Here is a 21,698-nt window from a genome sequence, read left to right on the forward strand (position 1 = left end):
TATCAGCAGAGTGATTATTTCAGTTGCTCTGCCACAGACACAGAGTAATGAAAGCTGGCTCCCTGGGAAAGCTGTGGGGGTGGACTTGAGCCCAGCACACCTCGGGAGTTGCTGTCAACAGGCCCAGCAGGGGAATGGTGGAGTTGCCCTCCCTGGTGCCTCTCGGGGGCCCATCAACATGGCACAATGCTCCCTTTAACACTTTCCAGCCACACCTGAAGCAAGAAGAGCAGCCATATCATTTCAAAGACCACGATTTCAAAAGAAGAGATTTGTAAATCCAGTGGAAGCAGTACTCATAATAGAATATGGTTTGGGGGACCAGGCTTGGTGGCTCATGCCTGTAATCCCAGCACTTTGGGAGGCTGAGATGGGTGGATCACTTGAGGCCAGGAGTTCAAGACCAGCCTGGCCAACGTGGTAAAACCCCCTCTCTACTAAAACTACAAAAACTTAGTCAGGTATGGTGGCACACACCTGTAATCCCAGCTACTCAGGAGGCTGAGGCATGAGAATCACTTGAACCTGGAAGGCAGAAGTTGCTGTGAGTCAAGATCATACCACTGCACCCCAGCCCGGGTGACAGCAAGACTGTCTCAAAGAAAAAGAATATACTTTGGGGGTCAGCCTGCTGGAAATTACTTTTTTTTTTCCTGTTGGGGGCTGCAGAGAGAATTATAGACTGTTTATCTGCAGCAGCAACCAATGGCTTTTTTCCTTGACTTTAATTTTCCTTATCTGGATGTAACTAAGGTCCTGTATTCTAATTATTTTTCCTTGTGCTGGTAACATGGAGTCCTCTTATAATAGCCACTAGGTCATCCGATTATTTTAGCTGAAATGAAGGCTATAAAATATTTCTTCCAAAGAACGAAATTTGGAAATCTTTGGAGACACATTCTATCTATTTAATTGGTGTTTTACTTTTATATTTGGTAAAGAGAAGAGACTTGGCAATACTTGTTCATTATTTTCTTTTTCTTTTTTTTTTCTTTTCTTCATACACTAACTGAACATCCACTGGCTGCAGAAAGGAAATGCAGGCAGAAGCCGCATGGCCCCGTGTAGACTTGGCCTTTGTGAAGCAACCAGCTTTAATGAAGTCCCCGGGGATTGGGAGGAGGGGTAGGAGGTGGCAGTTTGGATGAGAGCTAATTTCATTTTCTAGCTTCAACTTTGTTCTTCTGGTTGATGGCTCTGTTGGTATCTGAGTGTCGCTGGTACCCAGAATTGGCAGGGTTTTTTGACCTCTGCATTTTTCCTGGATGGCAGTGGGGCTTCAGCCTTAACCCTCTTCCTTCCCTCTGAAGTAAGAATCAGAGGCCACATCCCTGGGAGGAGGGAGACCACTCAGTGGGGATGAGGGTGGCCTCTGAATGACAGTTCCAAGTTTATTCTGGGAGCTGAGCTGCAACACAACTGCTGTAAGGATGGGGACAGGCAGAAAGGTCAAGGCTGGCAGAAGGAACATCAGCCAGCAGCTGTTACATCTGTGGGACTCTGGGGGAGTGTCTCAGCCTCTCTCTGCCTTAGTATGCACATCTTTAAAGATAGCCAAGACCTCCCTACTATCTCATACTCTCTACATTCTCAAATTCAGAATATTATTTTCAGAGAAATAAATAGAAAAGCTGTACTCCACTTCACTGAGGGCAGTAGAACCATGACGACTGCTTCCCCCACTGATCAAGGACGGTGCTTGCTGTGTGCAGGTCCTGGGCTAAGTGTACCACATGGTTTTTATTTCATTTAACCCTCACAGTAGCCCTGCGAGGCAGATATTATTATCCCTGTTTCACAGAGAAGACCAAGGCTTGGAGAGTTTAAATGACCAGGGCCCACAGCAGGGGTTGCACTCTGGGGTCAAACCCAGCCCCGTGGGACTCCACATCCTATTCCTTTTCCTCCCCTGCTCGGACAGTGTCCCATCTCCCTCCCAGGCCTGTACACATGCTGGTTATCTGCCTGGAGTTTGCTCTCCCTCTTCTCCCTTTCTCCCCACTGCCCCCACCTAGTCACTTGCCTGCACTGATGCACACGCAATTCACAGGCTGGATCTCTCCTTCAAGGGAACCTTAAAGGAGCTTCCCCCCACCCTTCCAGGTCATGGCCAGGCCCCTATAAGGACTGTTTCCCGTCGTTTTCCTCCATAACCCTGTGTCTAGTTGTCTGCGTATTTGAGGAACACCTGCTTCTCTAAATGGACTGCAATCTCCTTAAGGACAGGAGCTATAATTTAACTAACACTGCTACAACCCCAACTCCTAGCGCACACAACCTATGGGCCCAGGTGGGCATTCAGTAATATTCGTCAAAGGAACAAATAACACAGAGGAAAGAGGGTGCAGAAAGAGATGTCATGTACCCCTCTGGAGAAATTCCAATGGGAACATTTGTGTCAAAGCATCTTATGGCCAGGTTGTCGGTTTATCTCGTCGAATCACTCCTTAACAGTCCCTAGCCACAGGTTGTTTATGGAGCTGTCTCAGTCACCCTTGTTGAATGTTATCTGGACCAGGGGTCTGAGGCTTCGCAGGAGGTGCCAGACTCCAACACCTGTGTGACAGGAAACAGTTCCCTGGAGCAGCTGTGAAATTGTGCAGCCCCTCGGTCACATGGCTCTCTTGCCCTTCTCTTCCAGTGCTCTTGTACGTGAGGAAGGAGACTGACGATGTGTTCGATGCGTTGATGTTGAAGTCTCCCACAGTGAAGGGCCTGATGGAAGCGGTAAGCCATACGCTCCTTTCAGCTTCCAGGAAACCTGCTGTATTCCCTCTCCTCTGGAATCCATGTACTAACGTGCAGCCACTGAGATGGCTTCAGAATGAGCTTTATACAGAACAAGAAAAACCTGAGATTTGTGGAGGCATTGATCTCACTACTGTCAAGGCTTATTAGCATCTTGAGGAGAAGCAAACGGAAAAACTGCCAATTCCCTGTCAGTTTAAGGCTAATCACAGTTAGATGCTGTGGAGGAAGGTGAAACTGAGTTCTCACTTGTCTCTTGGTATGAAACCAAATTAGATATGATTAACTCCCAAATATATACAAAACAAAAATAATTAACAAGTGTCTCGCTGGCCGTGATGGTGCAGTCCAAAATAAAAATACGATCTCTTGGTTAAGAAAAAAAAATGATGCAGAATTATAGTGATTTGCAGTAAGACTTTTCCTTTCTACCCATGGTCTTGTCTAGTATTACCCAACTTGGGCTCACAAGAAGTTATTTTACATTTTGTTTATATGTTATTCACCTGAATATAACCTCAATAGAACTCTACTTTGAATACACTCTCTAACTGCCTCCACTCCCACCCCACCCCCACCCCCCACCACTGCCCCATACAACCATATTGTAGAAGATTTGTTTTTTTATAGTGATAGAGCCAGGAACACAGTTCAACATTATTGGTTGGTTCAGAAAACTGCTACATTGGAGAAGCATCTTGGCTTATGAAGCCAAATGTTAAGCTATATGGGATAGTTCCTAGAAGTGGAATTATACCATTTCTTTCATTTGGGATACTCTTTTTTGAACTTCCTTTGTGTTGTAGTATAAATCAGGACTTCACACTTTTTATGATTAAATAATATTCCGTTGTGTAAATATACCACATTTTGTATTTCAATTTATCAGTTGATGAACATTGGAATTTTTCTTTTTTTTTTTTTTATTATACTTTAAGTTCTAGGGTACATGTGCATGACGTTTATATCATGTATAACTCCCCAATGCAATCCCTCCCTCCTCCCCCCTCCCCATGATAGGCCCCAGTGTGTGATGTTCCCCTTCCCGAGTCCAAGTGATCTCATTGTTCAGTTCCCACCTATGAGTGAGAACATGCGGTGTTTGGTTTTCTCTTCTTGTGATAGTTTGCTAAGAATGATGGTTTCCAGCTGCATCCATGTCCCTACAAAGGACGCAACTCATCCTTTTTGATGGCTGCATAGTATTCCATGGTGTATATGTGCCACATTTTCTTAATCCAGTCTGTCACAGATGGACATTTGGGTTGATTCCAAGTCTTTGCTATTGTGAATAGTGCCGCAATAAACATACGTGTGCATGTGTCTTTGTAGTAGAGTAATTTATAATCCTTTGGGTATATACCCAGTAGTGGGATGGCTGGGTCATATGGTACATCTAGTTCTAGATCCTTGAGGAATCGCCATACTGTTTTCCATAATGGTTGAACTAGTTTACAATCCCACCAACAGTGTAAAAGTGTTCCTATTTCTCCACATCCTCTCCAACACCTGTTGTTTCCTGACTTCTTAATGATTGCCATTCTAACTGGTGTGAGATGGTATCTCATTGTGGTTTTGATTTGCATTTCTCTGATGGCGAGTGATGATGAGCATTTTTTCATGTGTCTGTTGGCTGTATGGATGTCTTCTTTTGAGAAATGTCTGTTCATATCCTTTCCCCACTTTTTGATGGGGTTGTTTGTTTTTTTCTTGTATATTTGTTTGAGTTCTTTGTAGATTCTGGATATTAGCCCTTTGTCAGATGAGTAGGTTGCAAAAATTTTTTCCCATTCTGTAGGTTGCCTGTTCACTCTGATGGTAGTTTCTTTAGCTGTGCAAAAGCTCTTTAGTTTAATTAGATCCCATGTGTCAATTTTTGCTTTTGCTGCCGTTGCTTTTGGTGTTTTAGACATGAAGTCCTTGCCCATGCCTATGTCCTGAATGGTACTACCTAGATTTTCTTCTAGGGTTTTTATGGTATTAGGTCTAACATTTAAGTCTCTAATCCATCTTGAATTAATTTTCGTATAAGGGGTAAGGAAAGGATCCAGTTTCAGCTTTCTACTTATGGCTAGCCAATTTTCCCAGCACCATTTATTAAATAGGGAATCCTTTCCCCATTTCTTGTTTTTCTCAGGTTTGTCAAAGATCAGATGGCTGTAGATGTGTGGTATTATTTCTGAGGACTCTGTTCTGTTCCATTGGTCTATATCTCTGTTGTGGTACCAGTACCATGCTGTTTTGGTTACTGTAGCCTTGTAGTATAGTTTGAAGTCAGGTAGCGTGACGCCTCCAGCTTTGTCCTTTTGACTTAGGATTGTCTTGGCAATGCGGGCTCTTTTTTGGTTCCATATGATCTTTAAAGCAGTTTTTTCCAATTCTGTGAAGAAAGTCATTGGTAGCTTGATGGGGATGGCATTGAATCTATAAATCACCTTGGGCAGTATGGCCATTTTCACGATATTGATTCTTCCTATCCATGAGCATGGTATGTTCTTCCATTTGTTTGTGTCCTCTTTGATTTCACTGAGCAGTGGTTTGTAGTTCTCCTTGAAGAGGTCCTTTACATCCCTTGTAAGCTGGATTCCTAGGTATTTTATTCTCTTTGAAGCAATTGTGAATGGAAGTTCATTCCTGATTTGGCTCTCTGCTTGTCTGTTACTGGTGTATAAGAATGCTTGTGATTTTTGCACATTAATTTTGTATCCTGAGACTTTGCTGAAGTTGCTTATCAGCTTAAGGAGATTTTGGGCTGAGACAATGGGGTTTTCTAAATATACAATCATGTCATCTGCAAACAGGGACAATTTGACTTCTTCTTTTCCTAACTGGATACCCTTGATTTCTTTCTCTTGCCTGATTGCCCTAGCCAGAACTTCCAACACTATGTTGAATAGGAGTGGTGAGAGAGGGCATCCCTGTCTTGTGCCAGTTTTCAAAGGGAATTTTTCCAGTTTTTGCCCATTCAGTATGATATTAGCTGTGGTTTGTCATAAATAGCTCTTACTATTTTGAGGTACGTTCCATCAATACCAAATTTATTGAGCGTTTTTAGCATAAAGGGCTGTTGAATTTTGTCAAAAGCCTTTTCTGCATCTATTGAGATAATTATGTGGTTCTTGTCTTTGGTTCTGTTTATATGCTGGATTACGTTTATTGATTTGCGAATGTTGAACCAGCCTTGCATCCCAGGGATGAAGCCCACTTGATCATGGTGGATAAGCTTTTTGATGTGCTGCTGAATCCGGTTTGCCAGTATTTTATTGAGGATTTTTGCATCGATGTTCATCAGGGATATTGGTCTAAAATTCTCTTTTTTGTTGTGTCTCTGCCAGGCTTTGGTATCAGGATGATGTTGGCCTCATAAAAAGAGTTAGGGAGGATTCCCTCTTTTTCTATTGATTGGAATAGTTTCAGAAGGAATGGTACCAGCTCCTCCTTGTACCTCTGGTAGAATTCAGCTGTGAATCCATCTGGTCCTGGACTTTTTTTGGTGGGTAGGCTATTAATTGTTGCCTCAATTTCAGAGCCTGCTATTGGTCTATTCAGGGATTCAACTTCTTCCTGGTTTAGTCTTGGGAGAGTGTAAGTGTCCAGGAAATTATCCATTTCTTCTAGATTTTCTAGTTGATTTGCGTAGAGGCATTTATAGTATTCTCTGATGGTTGTTTGTATTTCTGTGGGGTCGGTGGTGATATCCCCTTTATCATTTTTTATTGCGTCTATTTGATTCCTCTCTCTTTTCTTCTTTATTAGTCTAGCTAGCGGTCTGTCAATTTTGTTGATCTTTTCAAAAAACCAACTCCTGGATTCATTGATTTTTTGGAGGGTTTTTTGTGTCTCTATCTCCTTCAGTTCTGCTCTGATCTTAGTTATTTCTTGCCTTCTGCTAGCTTTTGAATGTGTTTGCTCTTGCCTCTCTAGTTCTTTTAATTGTGATGTTAGAGTGTCAATTTTAGATCTCTCCTGCTTTCTCTTGTGGGCATTTAGTGCTATAAATTTCCCTCTACACACTGCTTTAAATGTGTCCCAGAGATTCTGGTATGTTGTATCTTTGTTCTCATTGGTTTCAAAGAACATCTTTATTTCTGCTTTCATTTCGTTATGTACCCAGTAGTCATTCAGGAGCAGGTTGTTCAGTTTCCATGTAGTTGAGCGGTTTTGATTGAGTTTCTTAGTCCTGAGTTCTAGTTTGATTGCACTGTGGTCTGAGAGACAGTTTGTTATAATTTCTGTTCTTTGACATTTGCTGAGGAGTGCTTTACTTCCAATTATGTGGTCAATTTTGGAATAAGTGCGATGTGGTGCTGAGAAGAATGTATATTCTGTTGATTTGGGGTGGAGAGTTCTATAGATGTCTATTAGGTCCGCTTGGTGCAGAGATGAGTTCAATTCCTGGATATCCTTGTTAACTTTCTGTCTCGTTGATCTGTCTAATGTTGACAGTGGAGTGTTGAAGTCTCCCATTATTATTGTATGGGAGTCTAAGTCTCTTTGTAGGTCTCTAAGGACTTGCTTTATGAATCTGGGTGCTCCTGTATTGGGTGCATATATATTTAGGAGAGTTAGCTCTTCCTGTTGAATTGATCCCTTTACCATTATGTAATGGCCTTCTTTGTCTCTTTTGATCTTTGATGGTTTAAAGTCTGTTTTATCAGAGACTAGGATTGCAACCCCTGCTTTTTTTTGTTCTCCATTTGCTTGGTAGATCTTCCTCCATCCCTTTATTTTGAGCCTATGTATGTCTCTGCATGTGAGATGGGTCTCCTGAATACAGCAGACTGATGGGTCTTGACTCTTTATCCAGTTTGCCAGTCTGTGTCTTTTAATTGGAGCATTTAGTCCATTGACATTTAAGGTTAATATTGTTATGTGTGAACTTGATCCTGTCATTATGATATTAACTGGTTATTTTGCTCGTTAGTTGATGCAGTTTCTTCCTAGCCTCGATGGTCTTTACATTTTGGCATGTTTTTGCAATGGCTGGTACCGGTTGTTCCTTTCCATGTTTAGGGCTTCCTTCAGGGTCTCTTGTAAGGCAGGCCTGGTGGTGACAAAATCTCTAAGCATTTGCTTATCTGTAAAGGATTTTATTTCTCCTTCACTGATGAAGCTTAGTTTGGCTGGATATGAAATTCTCGGTTGAAAATTCTTTTCTTTAAGAATGTTGAATATTGGCCCCCACTCTCTTCTGGCTTGTAGAGTTTCTGCCGAGAGGTCTGCTGTTATTCTGATGGGCTTCCCTTTGTGGGTAACCCGACCTTTCTCTCTGGCTGCCCTTAAGATTTTTTCCTTCATTTCAACTTTGGTGAATCTGGCAATTATGTGTCTTGGAGTTGCTCTTCTGGAGGAGTATCTTTGTGGCATTCTCTGTATTTCCTGAATTTGAATGTTGGCCTGCCCTACTAGGTTGGGGAAGTTCTCCTGGATGATATCCTGAAGAGTGTTTTCCAACTTGGTTCCATTTTCCCCCTCACTTTCAGGCACCCCAATCAGACGTAGATTTGGTCTTTTTACATAATCCCATACTTCTTGCAGGCTTTGTTCATTTCTTTTTCTTCTTTTTCTTTTGGTTTCTCTTCTCGCTTCATTTCATTCATTTGATCCTCAATCGCTGATACTCTTTCTTCCAGTTGATCGAGTCGGTTACTGAAGCTTGTGCATTTGTCAAGTATTTCTCGTGTCATGGTTTTCATATCTGTCATTTCGTTTATGATCTTCTCTGCATTAATTAGTCTAGCTGTCAATTCTTCCACTTTTTTTTCAAGATTTTTAGTTTCTTTGCGCTGGGTACGTAATTCCTCCTTTAGCTCTGAGAGGTTTGATGGACTGAAGCCTTCTTCTCTCATCTCGTCAAAGTCATTCTCTGACCAGCTTTGCTCCGTTGCTGGCGATGGGCTGCGCTCCTTTGCAGGGGGAGATGCGCTCTTATTTTTTGAATTTCCAGCTTTTCTGCCCTGCTTCTTCCCCATCTTTGTGGTTTTATCTGTCTCTGGACTTTGATGATGGTGACGTACTGATGAGGTTTTGGTATAGGTGTCCTTCCTGTTTGATAGTTTTCCGTCTGACAGTCAGAAGGACTGTCTGTTGGTCTGTTGGAGATTGCTTGAGGTCCACTCCAGACCCTGTTTGCCTGGGTATCAGCAGCAGAGGTTGCCGAAGATAGAATATTGCTGAACAGCGAGTGTACCTGTCTGATTCTTTCTTTGGAAGTTTCCTCTCAGGGGTGACGCCACCCTGTGAGGTGTGGGGTGTCAGACTGCCCCTAGTGGGGGATGTCTCCCAGCTAGGCTACTCAGGGGTCAGGGACCCACCTGAGCAGGCAGTCTGTCCGTTCTCAGATCTCAACCTCCGCGTTAGGAGATCCACGGCTCTCCCCAAAGCTGTCAGACAGAGTCGTTCGCGTCTGCACCGCCCCCGCTCTTTCCCCTAATGGACTGCAGCTGTGCGCTGTCCACAGAGGTAGAGTCTACAGAGACAGGCAGGCTTCCTTGAGCTGCTGTGAGCTCCACCCAGTTCGAGCTTCCCAGCGGCTTTGTTTACCTACTTAAGCCTCAGCAATGGTGGGCGCCCCTCCCCCAGCCTCCCTGCTGCCTTGCGGATAGATCGCTGCAGACGGCTGTGTTAGCAGTGAGGGAGGCTCCGTGGGCGTGGGACCCTCCCGGCCAGGTGTGGGATATATTCTCCTGGTGTGCCTGTTTCCTTAAAGTGCAGTATTGGGGTGGGAGTTACCCGATTTTCCAGGTGTTGTGTGTCTCAGTTCCCCTGGCTAGGAAAAGGGATTCCCTTCCCCCTTGCGCTTCCAGGTGAGGCGATGCCTCGCCCTGCTTCAGCTCACGCTGGTCAGGCTGCAGCAGCTGACCAGCACCGATTGTCCAGCACTCCCTAGAGAGATGACCCCAGTACCTCAGTTGAAAATGCAGAAATCACCGGTCTTCTGTGTCGCTCGCGCTGGGAGTTGGAGACTGGAGCTGTTCCTATTCGGCCATCTTGCTCCGCCCCCGAACATTGGAATTTTTCTACCTTTTGGCTATTGTGAATACTGCTACTATGAGCATTCATGGACAAGTTTGGTTTGAATACTTGTTTCCAATTCTTTTGGGTATGTTCCAAGGCATGGAATTGCTCAGCCAGATTAAAAAAGCCACATGTGGTATGATTTAATGTACAGAACATATTCAGAATAAGCAAATCCATAGAGACGAAAGGCCGGTTAGTGGTTGCCAGGGGATGGGGGTAGGAGGTGGAGCATCTGCTTAATGGGTTTTCTTTGGGAGGGATGAAAATGTTGTGGAATTAGATAGAGGTGATAGTTGTACAATATTGTGAATCTACTAAACAGCACTGAATTATACACTTTAAAATGGTTAAAATGGTGAATTGTGATATCTATTTATCTGTCTATCTAGTATTCATTGTTCACCAGAAAGTTTTAAAAACTGTGTAGGAATGTTATCGATGTCATCGCGCTACCCTCCGTGATCTGTTGTTAACAAGTCCCGAGCCAATTCCAAGCAGAACACTAAGGACCTCCGTCTAAGAAACACACTGATGGAGGGTTGGGTCATCTTTTTTGTTCTACAGGATTTTTTCATAGGATGGAGTTTGTTGTTACTGGATCTGCTTCACATTAAGGAAAAACAAAAACAGAAATCAGTGCCACAAAGATATGATCTATATCTCTTCAAATAAACCAAGATTTTTAAAACGAGTCTAAGATTGCTAGAAGATAGACTAAGCTGGAAGCTCACAAAATATTCAGACCTCTCTGGACAACTTTGGATAATTTCATACTCCAGTCTAGCCTTTAAGACCATATTACCGAAACTGACTTAACTGGGACAGTGGTATTTGAAAACCACAGAAGCAGTTGCTTAAATGCATATTCTCTGACTTCAACTCTAGAGATTCTGATACTTCTGAATTGCAGGTAGATCAGGGAAGGGAGGAAGTGGGGATCAGGAATCTTTATTTTTAACGAGCTCCTGAGGATATTCTGAGATGAGCTAGGTGTGAGAACCTCTGATTTAAACCATTACTGAATTGATTCATTACACTCCGAACCTTCCTTTTTCCTTGGTGTCTTTTCTTTACCTTCCATGGCATCTGACCAGTTCTATAAGTGTTCTGTAGATGGAGTTGGACTGGATCACAGTGGAACTCAATGTCACCTTCACTCCCATCTAAACAGTAGTTCAGCAACCTCTGCTTACCCTGCCTGCCACAGCAGCATCTGGCTGTTGATCCCTTTTAGTGGGAGCTCATTACACCTGCCTCACTTTGATTAGCTGAAGGTACAGGGTGAGGGGTGGGGATGTATCCTTTGACCCTGTAAGCCACAGAGAAGGTCAGGTTCCCTAGGCTGGCTCTGGTCAGACTTCTTAGGGCAATTCTTATTTCATTTCCCCTTTATGTCTAAAAAGAAAAGGTTTCATTGAAGCTTCAACACAAGCTATCTCCTTGCTTCCTAAGTTATGCAAATGGGAAAGCTGTGCAAGAGAAGTCCCTCCAGGATCCTTGGGTGGTGCAGTCTGGAATGACAAAGCAGCCCCGCCAACTTGGGGGCAGCCATGAAGGACAGCAGGCTCTGCGTAAGCGAGGGCGTAAGCATGCTGTGAAATGAGGCGGTAGAATTTTCAAGAACAGTGGCTCCCACTCACTGTAGTTTTACCCTAAGTTTATTTGGGAGCTGGGTGGGGTAAGACAGGGTTTCCTTTCAGGGTGTGGGTTCTCTTTAGACCAGGACCTTACTAGTGCATGACACTTTACCATAGTGACACTTACCAGTGCACAGTCGTATATTGGTAATATGCATGTGTATAATATAAATATATACAATATGACATTGTATATCTATATTGATATATACAAATGTATATTGGTAATGTGTGTGTGTGTGTGTAAAATAAAACAAACATGTGTACTATACAGACAGTATAGCTTAGGGGTCAGCATATGGGCTTGGCCTCAGAAAACCTGTGTTCAATTTCTGACTGTGCCTCTTGCTAGCTGGACAAGTTTCTTAACCTCTTCTTCATTGTTAAAATGGAAATGATAATACTACCTCCCTTGTGGGATTGTTATGAGGATTAAATGAGACAACGGAGATCTGAAACTCTGCCTGGCCCCTGGTATATACCAAGTCCACAGTTAAATTAGCCTTTGTTACTGAATCATTGTTTGGGTAGAAATCCTCAGATTTTGGATTTCTCAAATACTCCTTTCCTACTGTCCAAAAGGCAGAATGTTACTTTTGCTCATTATTCCATTATGTAATATACCACACATTTGAAATTTCAGAGGAGGCACGGGGCTACGGAAATGGTGCAGGTATCTGCATCTGAAACTCCGAAGTCATGTGGGGAGGTCCTCTCTCCTGAGCCCAGAGGCACAAAGCTGCTCCCAAGAAATGAACTTTACCCCGCACAGTCCAAAGCCCCACGTTAAACAAAGTCTCAAGACAAGAAGGCAACGTGACCCTGGCCTCCATGTTTTGTTTTGACTTTTAATTTCAAAATAACATCATTGTGAGGGAGCTTATAGTTTTTAACAGCGGAAAGTTACCTAGACAGAAAAAACGCTCAGGGAGTAGAAAAGGAAAAAACCTTAACTTTTAAGAAAACGTGATTAATCAAGAGATATTATGCTTGACCTGAGGCCATCACTTTGAACTCTGTCACTGGTTGAAAATGGCTTCCCATAAACACAAACATAGTTCCCTACTCATTACTGTGAGGAACTCAAGACCAGCTTGGCCAACATGGTGAAACCTCGTCTCTACCAAAAAAATTAGCTGAGTGTGTTGGCATGCGCTGTAGTCCCAGCTACCTAAGAGGCTGAGGCAAGAGAATCACTTGAACACGGGAGGCGGAGTTTGCAGTGAGCTGAGATTGTGCCGCCACACTCCAGACTGGGTGACAGAGTGACTCTGTCTCAAAAAAACAAAAACAAAGATGCCATCCCAGAACTCCACCCATGATCTTCAGAATCAGATTCTATAGGGGTAGGCCCAGGAATTAGCACTGGTAACAAGCTTCCTGGTTGAATTGAAGCACATTAATGTGACAGCCACTAGCTGGTGTGTACCTTGGCTGGGAACTGGTATTAGAGTCTGATTCTGCCCTAAGGTCCTACATGCAGTATTCACTTAGGATGGTAATAAGTCACCTTATGACACTCTTTTGGTTGCACATTCTGCAAAGGTAGTTTTAAACCAAGACATGGCCCTACAGACTATTATTTCATAACCCCATTCCAGCGGATTTTAGGAATTGGCCTGGGTCTAGGCTATCACCTTCATCAAGGGCTTGGGAAGACCAAATGCTCTCTGTTGAGAAAGGAACTCATAGTCTTCCAGGGCCAGCAGAATTCACAACTCCAAATGTAAAAGTATGCCTTGTGTGAGTCTTGCAATTGTTTTGGAAATAGAAACACCTGCTTCATATCAATATTCACATTGTTTTGCTCTCTTCCTGAACTAATTATTGAAAGGTTGATTGTGCCTCAACTTCCTTATCTATAAAATGAAGTCATCAACAGCATTCAATGAGTTTAACACACATATTCAATAGATATTAGCTGAGTAGATGATGGCAATGATGTTGATGATGCAGCTATTTCCACATTAGGGATATTTGAATTGCTTTCTATTGGAGAACCTGCTCTTATTGCTCCTGTTGAACACCCAACTCCCTATCCTCAGCCAGGCATTATTTAAGTGTAGAAGAAAGTCTGAACTGGAGAATAAAGAGCCAAAAAATATTTTTTTTTGGCAATTGGTGGTGAAATGTGGATTTGTCATCTTGATAGAATAGTGTTGCCACCTTCCTTCCAAGGAACTTAGGGTTGAGTCAGAAGGTGTCACATCAGGCAGATTTGTTGAACAGTTTGGCGATGGTGATAGTGTTCCTACAGCCTACACGGGTTTCCTGGAGTCTGTAATTTAAGCCACTTGATAGGATGGAGTTCTGTTATTTAAAAAATTGGGCTGTTCTTACACTCAGCAGACATTATGTTCTTCCTTGAGATAATATTTTTGAGTTTGCCTTCATTAAAGAAGTCTCCAGGCAGGGCGCGGTGGCTCACGCCTGTAATCCCAACACTTTGGGAGGCTGAGGCAGGTGGGTCACCTGAGGTAAGGAGTTTGAGACCAGCCTGGACAATATGGAGAAACCCCGTCTCTACTAAAAATACAAAATTATCCAGGTGTGGTGGTGCATGCCTGTAATGCCAGCGACTTGGGAGACTGAGGCAGGAGAATCACTTGAACCTGGGAGGCAGAGGTTGCAGTGAGCCAAGATCGTGCCACTGTACTCCAACCTGGGCAACAAGAGTGAAACTCCATCTAAAAACAGAAAAAGAAAAAGAAGTCTCCATGTAAGAGTGAGGTCAGGACACTGCCATTAAGTGCAAGTGCAGCAGCATGAGAGGAGAGGGTAGACTGGGGAATTTGACTGACTTGATTCAAATCATGACTGTAGTCTTGAGTATGTCCATTTTTGAATATTTGGTTTCCTTCCTTGCAACATGTGAAAAATGCCTACCATGTTTTGTTTTGTTTGTACTACCCTTGACCTCTTACTGTTTTGGAAAGAACTCTTGACTACAACAAAGAGGAATGTAATTATGGTTTAATCTATGCCAAGTTGAGTCACTTTTCTGTATTATTCTTCTTATTCAGTAGTCCTAAACCCCCAGACCCTCATTTCGCGTGCCAGAAAATCATTATCTATACAGATCTATACACCCAGATAGAACAAGAAAAAAAGTTATCAGCCAGATGTTACTAAATATTCCCATACTTGGTATCATTTGTAGAATATAGACTATTTTTCTTTTCATTTGCATGTTTAGTATTACATCAATCAAGCCATCCATATAACTTTGATGATTTAATTTGGCTTCTTTATTGTTATAATTAGGTTTTAAACTGCTTTTTAAAGACAAAGAATTTGGTGGTGGTGATGGTGGTAGTGAGATGAGTTTCCAGTTCTTTTTTTTCTGCATTTCTAGTGATTTTTACCTAGTAATCTTGCAAATAAAGCATCTCTGGCCACTACCTTCTGGCTAATCCCCAAGGCCAGCAGGGCCACTCATACCTCAGGGCCTTTGCACTTGCTGTTCCTTCTGCCAGAAATGCCCTTCCTCCATATGGACAAGGCTCACTTCCTCCAGGCCACTGCTCACATGTTGCTTTATCAGATGGCCCTTTCCAGCACACCTAGGTAAATAGCATCTTCATCACTCTCTGTCATTCATAACACTTATCACCACTTGACATAGTTATATTTGTTCCATGTTTATTGTTTCTCTCTTCCCCAGTTGAATGTCAAGTTCATGAGATCAGGGGCTGTGTTTCTTTTCTGTGGTGTATTCCCAGAACCTTCAGCATAAGTTGACTGAATTGGGTATCTGCTGTATGTATACCTCTAGACTGAGTGCTGTGGGTGGCATGATATTCACATGCCCTGCTTCATTGGATTCTTACAATATCCCCATGAACATGGCAGGTAAATAGCATCATCACTACCTTACAGATGTAAAAACTGAGGTCCAGAAGGGGTGGTTTTCAAAGGGCTGATAGCTCCACAAATTGATAGAGCCAGCTTAAGTCCTCAAGCAATTTTAAGCCCAACTAGGGAGACATTTACAACTGGAAAGTTATCACAAGAAGGATAAACATTCCCAATCACAGCTCACCACATCTAAAGGAAAAGAGATTAGGCAATACTAGGCCATTAGGCAAGAAGTAGTCTGTGTGTTGTTGATCCCATGCAGTCAGAGAGCTAAGCTGGTCAAGTTACTCAACCTCTCTACACTCCAGTGTCATCACTTCTGAAATGAGAATAATAATGAGATAATATTATGAGGATGATAAAATGGGATATAGGATTGGTGTGAGGATAAATGAGTGTGTATACATGGTACTTAGAGTAACACACAGAAATTATAAATGAGTATATACCATGTGTGTGTGTCCATGTGTCTGCATGTGTGTCTGTTAGTGTATTTTATGTGTCTAACACACACACACACACACACACATACACACACACACACACATATATACACATACAGACAATGACTGTGAGTACTACGAGGTGGAGAGACAGACTGTGTTTCCCCTAAGGCAAAGAGGCTAGAGAAAGGGATAGGGATGTTCTCTCTAGTGAAGCTAGCTGATGTCTACAAAGAAAAAGGTTGCTCATGGCCCTAGTAGCACCCACTTTTTGTCCAACTGTGTCATTCATGGATGGAGGCAATTCATGAATCCTACCTGGTTCTCCTGACAGGTCAAACACAGACACCTAGGAAGCATTTACAAGCAAGAGTCCACTGCTTTTTTGATATACAGCTTAAGCGCCCCCAATGAATGAACAGTGTATCGCTCCACATAAAAACAATTAGAAGTAACTGACTTCTAGAGTAGGCAGTTCTGTTGTATGCCTCTAGAGAAGGCTGACTGAATCCTGCATTGGTCCATCACTTCTGCCTATCACATACAGGAGGTTTCTGGGCAAAGAACTTTCCACAAAATAAAAGTCTAAAAATTCTAGATCATCAGGCAACCAATAACACATTGATGAGACATCTCCAAGATCTAGAATCTTCCTGGGTGTCAAGGAAGTCTTTGGGGTTTTTACAAATACTGATAATGCACTTTTTATAAAATGCACTTTTAATAAAAATGCATGCTCAGTTGAGACAACTTGAAAAACACAAAGAAAAAAACCCAAGCACTCTGAATCACCCTGTTCCGACAGAACGCTCATGTGCCACACGTTTTCATTCATAGAAGGAAGGATTGTTGTGTGGGTGATGTCATCCAGCCCCTGGGCAGAAGGAATTTTCTGCCACCCCTGACAGACGGCCAGCTTCCTCTGCATGATGATATCCTGCCTGGTCTCACTTTCCAGGGTTCTGAATTTGGCAAAGCGCATCTCCCTGACGTGCATGGAGGCAGGGAACACTGTCCCAGGGTGGCACATTTGCAAGCTGCCTTTGATGCTGAGAGTTGCACTGAGAGCAGGACTTTGCCCTCCTGGAGGCAGAGGTTTCACCTTTGCCAGTTGCTTCTTTGTACAGGATGGGGTCTGTGAGTCTTGTCCCCAAGCCATCTCAACATATGCCCATCTTCTCTAGCAGTTCAGAATCTAAAGCCATCTGCCAGGTTGTTCCCTTTCAAATTCTGTCTCTGCCACTTGCTAGCTGAGGGATCCTGGGTGAGTTACTGACTGACAGGAAGCCTCAGTTCTCTAATCTGAGAAACAGAGCTTACAAAAGCACTAATTCCATTCTCATGATGTGAGGACTAAGCAAGTGAATACACGCAAAGCTCCACATGCCTGTGTGCTGGGGACCCAGGGACTCAATAAATGCTAGCTATGGCTGGTGCCACTGCTACCCTAGATTTTATGCCCCTTACCCAGTTCTGACTTGCATCAGTTGATTTGTGAGCTGAGGTGTTCCCTTTCATGCTTCGGGGAGCTGGGAATCAAACCCCCAAAAAGACAAAACCCAAGCATCAAATTCAGTTTTCTTTCAGAACAGGGGGAACTAACAGATATAAGCTGGTTGATGCTGAGTGGGAAAAAGTTCCTATTTTATTTTTCCGTTTTATTTTAAAAAGAAGTTCCAAGTAACACTAACCAAAGTTCAAAGAAACCAACTCTTGAAGGGTAAGGAGTCAGAATGGTAGTTAGGTACAAATAACATAGTCTATAGGACTTCCAAGTACGCAACAAGCTCTTATATACAGAAAAATGTTTATCGGGGTGCTTACTTTTTTGTGCCATGAATACCTTTGGCAGTCTGGTGAAATATACAAACCCTTTTCAGAATAATGTTTTAGATTATAAAATAAAATACATAGGATTATAAAGGAAGCTAGTTATATTGATATTTAGTCATCAAAATAATTTTAAAAAGCATGCTTATGATATAGAAATACATGTGATCCTTATTCATGCATTAAATATGATCCATGGGTGAGACTAATAACTACTGTAATTTCAAAGTGATGAATGAATGTAATCAGTATTTTGGAACATCTGCAGGATTCTAATATGACATGAAATATCTGTGATTTCCCTTGTTAAAAAAGACACAGGTACTGCCAATGTTACCTTATGTTCCAGCTTGAAGAAAATGCTACATTCCGCCCAGGCACAGTGGCTCACGCCTGTAATCCCAGCACTTTGGGAGGTTGAGGCAGGTGGCTCACGAGGTCAGGAGATTGAGACCATCCTGGCTAACATGGTGACACCCTGTCTCTACTAAAAACTTAGCCAGATGTGGTGGTGGATACCTGTAGTCCCAGCTACTCAGGAGGCTGAGGCAGGGGAATGATGTGAACCCAGGAGGAGGAGCTTGCAGTGAGCCAAGATCACACCACTGCACTCCAGCCTGGGTGACAGAGCAAGACTCGTCTCAAAAAAAAAAAAAAAAAAAAAAAAAAGAAAATGCTACATTCCAGTTTGAAGTTAGTGAAAATAAGGATGAATGTTTTCCCCCATTCAAGTTCATATATATACTCTTTGGGCATCTGTAGACCTCCAGGTTAAGATCAACCATGCTGAGGAAATGACAGCTCTAGAAATGATGTGGAAGCAGGTTGCCCTTCAAGGTTTTTTTTATAGTCACCAGCTCTGTTAACTGGGTCATTCTAGAATCCCAGGGAATGGGGAAGGTAGTGAGCTGACTCCTGAGAATTGGCTACATCTAGGTCCCTCTTCCTTCATCCCTTCAGCAAAGCTTCGCTCAGAGCTCTCTGGGTGCAGAACCAGCTCCCCTTGACAATTCTCTTTTAATTTGCATGTGCAAGTATGGCCACCAGGAGACATTGACAAACAGTGCAGATGCCAGGCATGGGAGGAAGAGAGAAAGAAAGCATAAATTCTTCCAAACGGCATTTTGGGGGAGGCGTGATGAAAGCTATGTCAACCGTACATTATTGAGTGTCTCACCAGCTTTGAAAACAGCATTAACAGCATTAAAATGTTCGAGGAACCTTTCTAGTGTTTGTTTAGACAGATATAATTCTTCTCAAGCAGTCGCTAAAGGAATTTGATATTCTAAAGAGATGGTGAGCTGCTATACAGCCAGGGTTACATAGAAGTATTTAGAAGAGGTTAAACATTTCTGGAAACTTACAACATTTTTATTTCTAATTTTATTGAATTGTGATTCAGCGTAGCTTATCTTTGTTACCCAATCCATGGGAAAATCTCTTTAGGATATGTAATATTTATAATATTTGTGTGTGTATATCTATATATAAATGTGTGTGTAGAGGTGTGTGTATATTATATAAAGTATAATGATTATCCAACTGTTTTTACCTATCCGTCTACTAGATTTGTTCAATTCTTAAAAAGGTCTATTGAAATCTCTCACTATAATTGCATTGTTTCAAGGTTTTCAAGTGAATCTCCCATAATAATTGTACTTTCATTTTGCAAAAGCAAAGCACTTAAGCAAAAATTATTACATCTGTAATAATTACCTATAATAATTTTTGCTTAAGTGCCATGTTATCAGATGCATAAAGTTTTATGATTGCTGTAGCTTCTCCATCAATTGTGCTTTTAATCATTATATCATATATCATATCCATTCATATCCATATATCATATCATTATATCATATCCATTCTTAACCTCATCAACCTTAAATTATACCTTGTCACTCCTCTTTTGCTTCTGTTTGCATTTGATTGGTGTGGTCACCCATCAGTCATCCTTCACTCACCACACTGTCTTCAGTGCTTTTCTTTTAAACACCATACAACTGAGCTTCTTTCTTTCTCTTTCTCTTATTTATGTATTTATGTATGTATGTATTTATTTATTTATTTTCTTTTACACTCACTCAGACACTCTAGCTTTTACTGGAAGAATGAAGTTTATTCTCATTTTGTATAATAACTGATACACTTGATTTTTCTTCCATCTTTTTGTTTATTGTTTATTTCACGTTGTAGCTTCTTCTTACTTTCTCTTTAGTTTTGCAGTCAGATTCTAAGTTGTTGTATTTCAACTTTTAAATTTGAAAGTTATTATTTACTTTTCCTAAATTTTCCAAATTCCTAAAGTAATTCTTTGCTACTATTTGAAAATAAACTTTCAACTATTTTCTCCCCCAGTGCCCTCCAGCTCCGCTCCTCCCTCTGTGAGATGAGACCTTAGGGCTGTATTTTCTCCCTTGCCTTCCCTCCTTTTGCGAAAATGAGCCAGTTGAAATGCCTGCTCTCTCCCCATCAACTTCCAGCTTCTAGATTTAGCAAAAATAGCTTAGTGCTTTATTTCTAGAAAATGATTAGATTTTCCTTTGTATTATGTCCTTTTTTAACTTCAAGAATCCTTATTTAGCACTTACACTTCATGTTTGCAGTCCACCTAACCCTAGCTTGTCCAACCCATGGCCTACAAGCTGCATGTGGCCTAAGGTAGCTTTGAATATGGCCCAACAGAAATTTGTAAACTTTCTTAAAACATTATGAATTTTTTTTTTTTTTTGCTTTTTTTTTTTAAGCCCATCAGCTATCATCAGTGTTAGTGTATTTTATGTGTGGCCCAAGACAATTCTTCTTTCAGTGTAGCGCAGGGAAGCCAAAAGATTGGACAACTCTGCTATGTATACTCAAGTTTACAGCATGACACTGGTGGCTTTTTTACTTTTCCCTTTCCCCAGTTTGATGTCTCCATTTGGATGCATTTTCTATTTGGATGGAGCTCTTTTGTGAGTCTAGTGGTCCCTTGAGGTCCTCGGGAGGATTGGTTCCAGGATACCTCCTCCAAACCCAAATCCACAGATGCTCAAGTCCCTCATGTAAAATGGCATAGATATTTGCCTGTAACACACACACATCCTCCCATGTACTTTAAATAATCTCTAGATTACTTATAATACGTAATACATTGTAAAGGCCATGCAAATAATTGTTACACTGTATTGTTTTGATTCATATTACTTTTTGCCACTGTACTTTTATTTTTCATATTTTTTCTAGTATTTTCAATCCATAGCTGATTGAATCCAAGAATGCAGAACCTGGAGATACTGAGGGCCAACTGTATTTTTTCAAGTGGGATATTTGGGTGAAATACACTGCTCTTTCACCCTGATACGTGAGAGATAGCTTGTTGGTGTCTGGAATTTATGGAGTGAAATACTTTTTCCCTGCAGTCTGTAAGAGTTCCTGTCCACTGTCGTTTGGTTTCTAGTGTTGAGATGAGAAGACTGAAGCCAGGCTTATCCTTTTTTGGGGTAACTTGCTCTTTCTGTCTGGGAAGTTCCAGGATGTTTTCGTCTTTCTTCTTTTCCATCATAATTTCCATCTATGCTCTATCCTTTTGCTTTGCACTTTGAAATTGTTTTTGACTTGATTTTTCCTGACACTATTAAGTTTGCTAAATTGACCACCTATCCTTTTATTCATTTGCTCAACTTAAAAAAATGTTTAGATCAATAATCATATTTGTATATCAGAATTTCGCATGTGTGTGCTCCACAAGTGTTCTGTTTTTCTTAAGTGCTCTTTTATGTTCTGTTCAAATGGATGCCTCCAACAGAAGTTCTGCCAATTTTCTTTGCAGTCCAAAGGCCCCCACTGGATGTGTCGTTTTTCATCCTTGGCTCGTTTGGCTCAGGTGTGGCTGTGAGAGAATCTCATCAGTGGTGGATTAGTGATGTCTGTCAGGCCCGCTGCTCGGTCATAGTCTCTTTTTGCTCTCCCAGCTCTCTACTCACCTGTTCTGTGCCTTTGGGCCTTATTAGGGGATGGGGAGTTCTTCCTGTGGGGTGAGATAGTTGGAAGGGTGAGAGTCTGTGATTCTCTGTAGAGTGAACTCTTCTTAGGATCCAAAGCTCCTCCAGCTCTGCTCTAGACCTCTTCAGCCTCTCTTTCCAGCCTCTGCTAGACTTTCCAATAATCCACATTTCAAACTTCA

At 41.9% G+C, this 21,698-nt stretch overlaps 1 protein-coding gene across 1 annotated transcript in view; it reads left to right on the top strand.

The window, feature by feature from the left end:
- GRHL2 (grainyhead like transcription factor 2) overlaps positions 1-21,698 on the top strand; it is a 199,707-nt gene that overhangs the window by 170,887 nt on the left and 7,122 nt on the right. Inside the window, exon 14 of the mRNA XM_033203375.1 lies at positions 2,642-2,727. Coding sequence (XP_033059266.1) covers positions 2,642-2,727 — 86 coding nt within the window. The remainder of the gene's footprint in view (positions 1-2,641; positions 2,728-21,698) is intronic.

This window comes from Trachypithecus francoisi, unplaced genomic scaffold (assembly GCF_009764315.1).
Source record: "Trachypithecus francoisi isolate TF-2019V2 unplaced genomic scaffold, Tfra_2.0 Lachesis_group7, whole genome shotgun sequence".
Taxonomy (NCBI): Eukaryota; Metazoa; Chordata; class Mammalia; order Primates; family Cercopithecidae; genus Trachypithecus; species Trachypithecus francoisi.